At 36.6% G+C, this 1,700-nt stretch overlaps 1 protein-coding gene across 1 annotated transcript in view; it reads right to left on the reverse strand.

Moving 5' to 3' along the window:
- Positions 1–1,700, reverse strand: part of SMCHD1 (structural maintenance of chromosomes flexible hinge domain containing 1) — a 151,843-nt gene that overhangs the window by 9,338 nt on the left and 140,805 nt on the right. Inside the window, exon 48 of the mRNA XM_005868751.2 lies at positions 437–598. Within this exon, the coding sequence (XP_005868813.1) occupies positions 437–598 (162 nt within the window). The remainder of the gene's footprint in view (positions 1–436; positions 599–1,700) is intronic.

Below are 1,700 nucleotides of genomic sequence, written 5' to 3' on the forward strand. Positions count from 1 at the left end.
TCCCCAATCGGCCCTGCTCTGAGCCTGACCAGGGGCTGCACCTAGGGATTGGGCCTGCCCTCTGCCACCCGGGAGCAGGCCTAAGCTGGCAGGTCGTTATCTCCAGACTGCGAGCGGGCACAGGCCGGGCTGGGGGACCCCTCTCCCCTCCCAGTGCACAAATTTTTGTGCACCGGGCCTCTTGTATATATATAAAAAAGAAAAGCAAATACATCTTAATTTATAGAAAAAGAATTAATAAATAATACTGAGAATGATTCTTACTACTCCTGCTGAGAGAAGTTTACAACCATTTATCAGATGACTTCGAGGTCAAGAGTGTCTGTAGATTTAAGTTCTGGATCATTTGCATTCTTTCTTATGGTTGAACCTCTTTAATCATTAATATTCATCTTCATGCTAACAAAATAGATGTTAACAAAAAGTAAGTACATACCTAGAAGGTGTTGCTCCATTAGTTTCAGAGTTTTCTCTCGTTCATCAAGTTCTTGTTTTTTCTTCTTCATTTCAGGAGACTGCAGGTACTCTAATTCACTGTTAAGTTCCTTGGTCAAACTGTTCAACTTGTCCAGAGCATTACGATACTGTTGAAGAAGATCTGCAAAGAAACCAAAGGCATTTGATTAAAACTACTGATATCATATCAAATTAGGGTTTTAGGAAAGAAGAATTAGCAACAATGGGTACTATGTTATAGTAACACGTGGGAACTACTTTTAAAGCCACAAAACATTCAATGTAAACAAATGAAATAAAAGAGCACACTTTAGACCTGAGCACAAAACAGGCTGCTAAATTTTAATTTTCTTCAATTGCTTGACTTTAATAAATTTATTTCTGTGTAAGGAGTTTTCTACATTAAAGTGCTCTGTAAATGGGATCACACAATGTCTACATCCTGTTTGATATTCAGTATCTAATTTAACTCCACATAGACAAATTTAAGGAGGGATGCAAATGCATCAAAGGCAGCACTGTTAGAAAATCCTTGCTCCTAGCAGACATGACTGTTACCTTAATCACAGCTTTCAAAGATGCACTTTTGATAAAATACTTATTTTTTTTAAAAATTTAACTTTCCCTATATTACTTTTCTTAAAATGTAGTACAACACAGACCATAGTGTGATGATAGCCAGAAGGAGAGGGGGGTGAGGGCTAGGTGGAGTGGGCAAAGGCAGAGGAGGGGGGGAAGGGGAATGGAAAGAGTTTTTTGTTTGGGGCAATGGGCGTACAATGCAGCCTGCAGATGATGTTTCATTGAGTTGTACACTTAAAACCTGTATTGCTTTACGAACCAATGTCACCCCTATAAATTCAATTTTTAAAAAAGTAAAACTAAATGTATTAAATTATTCAAATTTGAGACTATTTATCGCCTGTCTGTATGATTTACTTGATACTAAATATTAAATACAGTGACTACACTCTAGTCCAGGGGTTAGCAAACTACAGTCCACAGGCCAAGAATGCTTTATACAATTTTAAATGGTTATATTCTAAACGGCTATATAAATACCTTCATACTACCCTTGATTTTGTCTCCTGGCTCACAAACCCTAAAATATTTAATGTCTGGCACACATAAATATGATCAATAGTCATGAGAATAAAGATATAAACACCTAAACATTTAATAAATATACAGAGTAGTTTACATATAAAATTGTGAAAGATATTATTTAAGAGCCAGGCTCAAAT

This window comes from Myotis brandtii, unplaced genomic scaffold, assembly GCF_000412655.1.
Source record: "Myotis brandtii unplaced genomic scaffold, ASM41265v1 scaffold276, whole genome shotgun sequence".
Taxonomy (NCBI): Eukaryota; Metazoa; Chordata; class Mammalia; order Chiroptera; family Vespertilionidae; genus Myotis; species Myotis brandtii.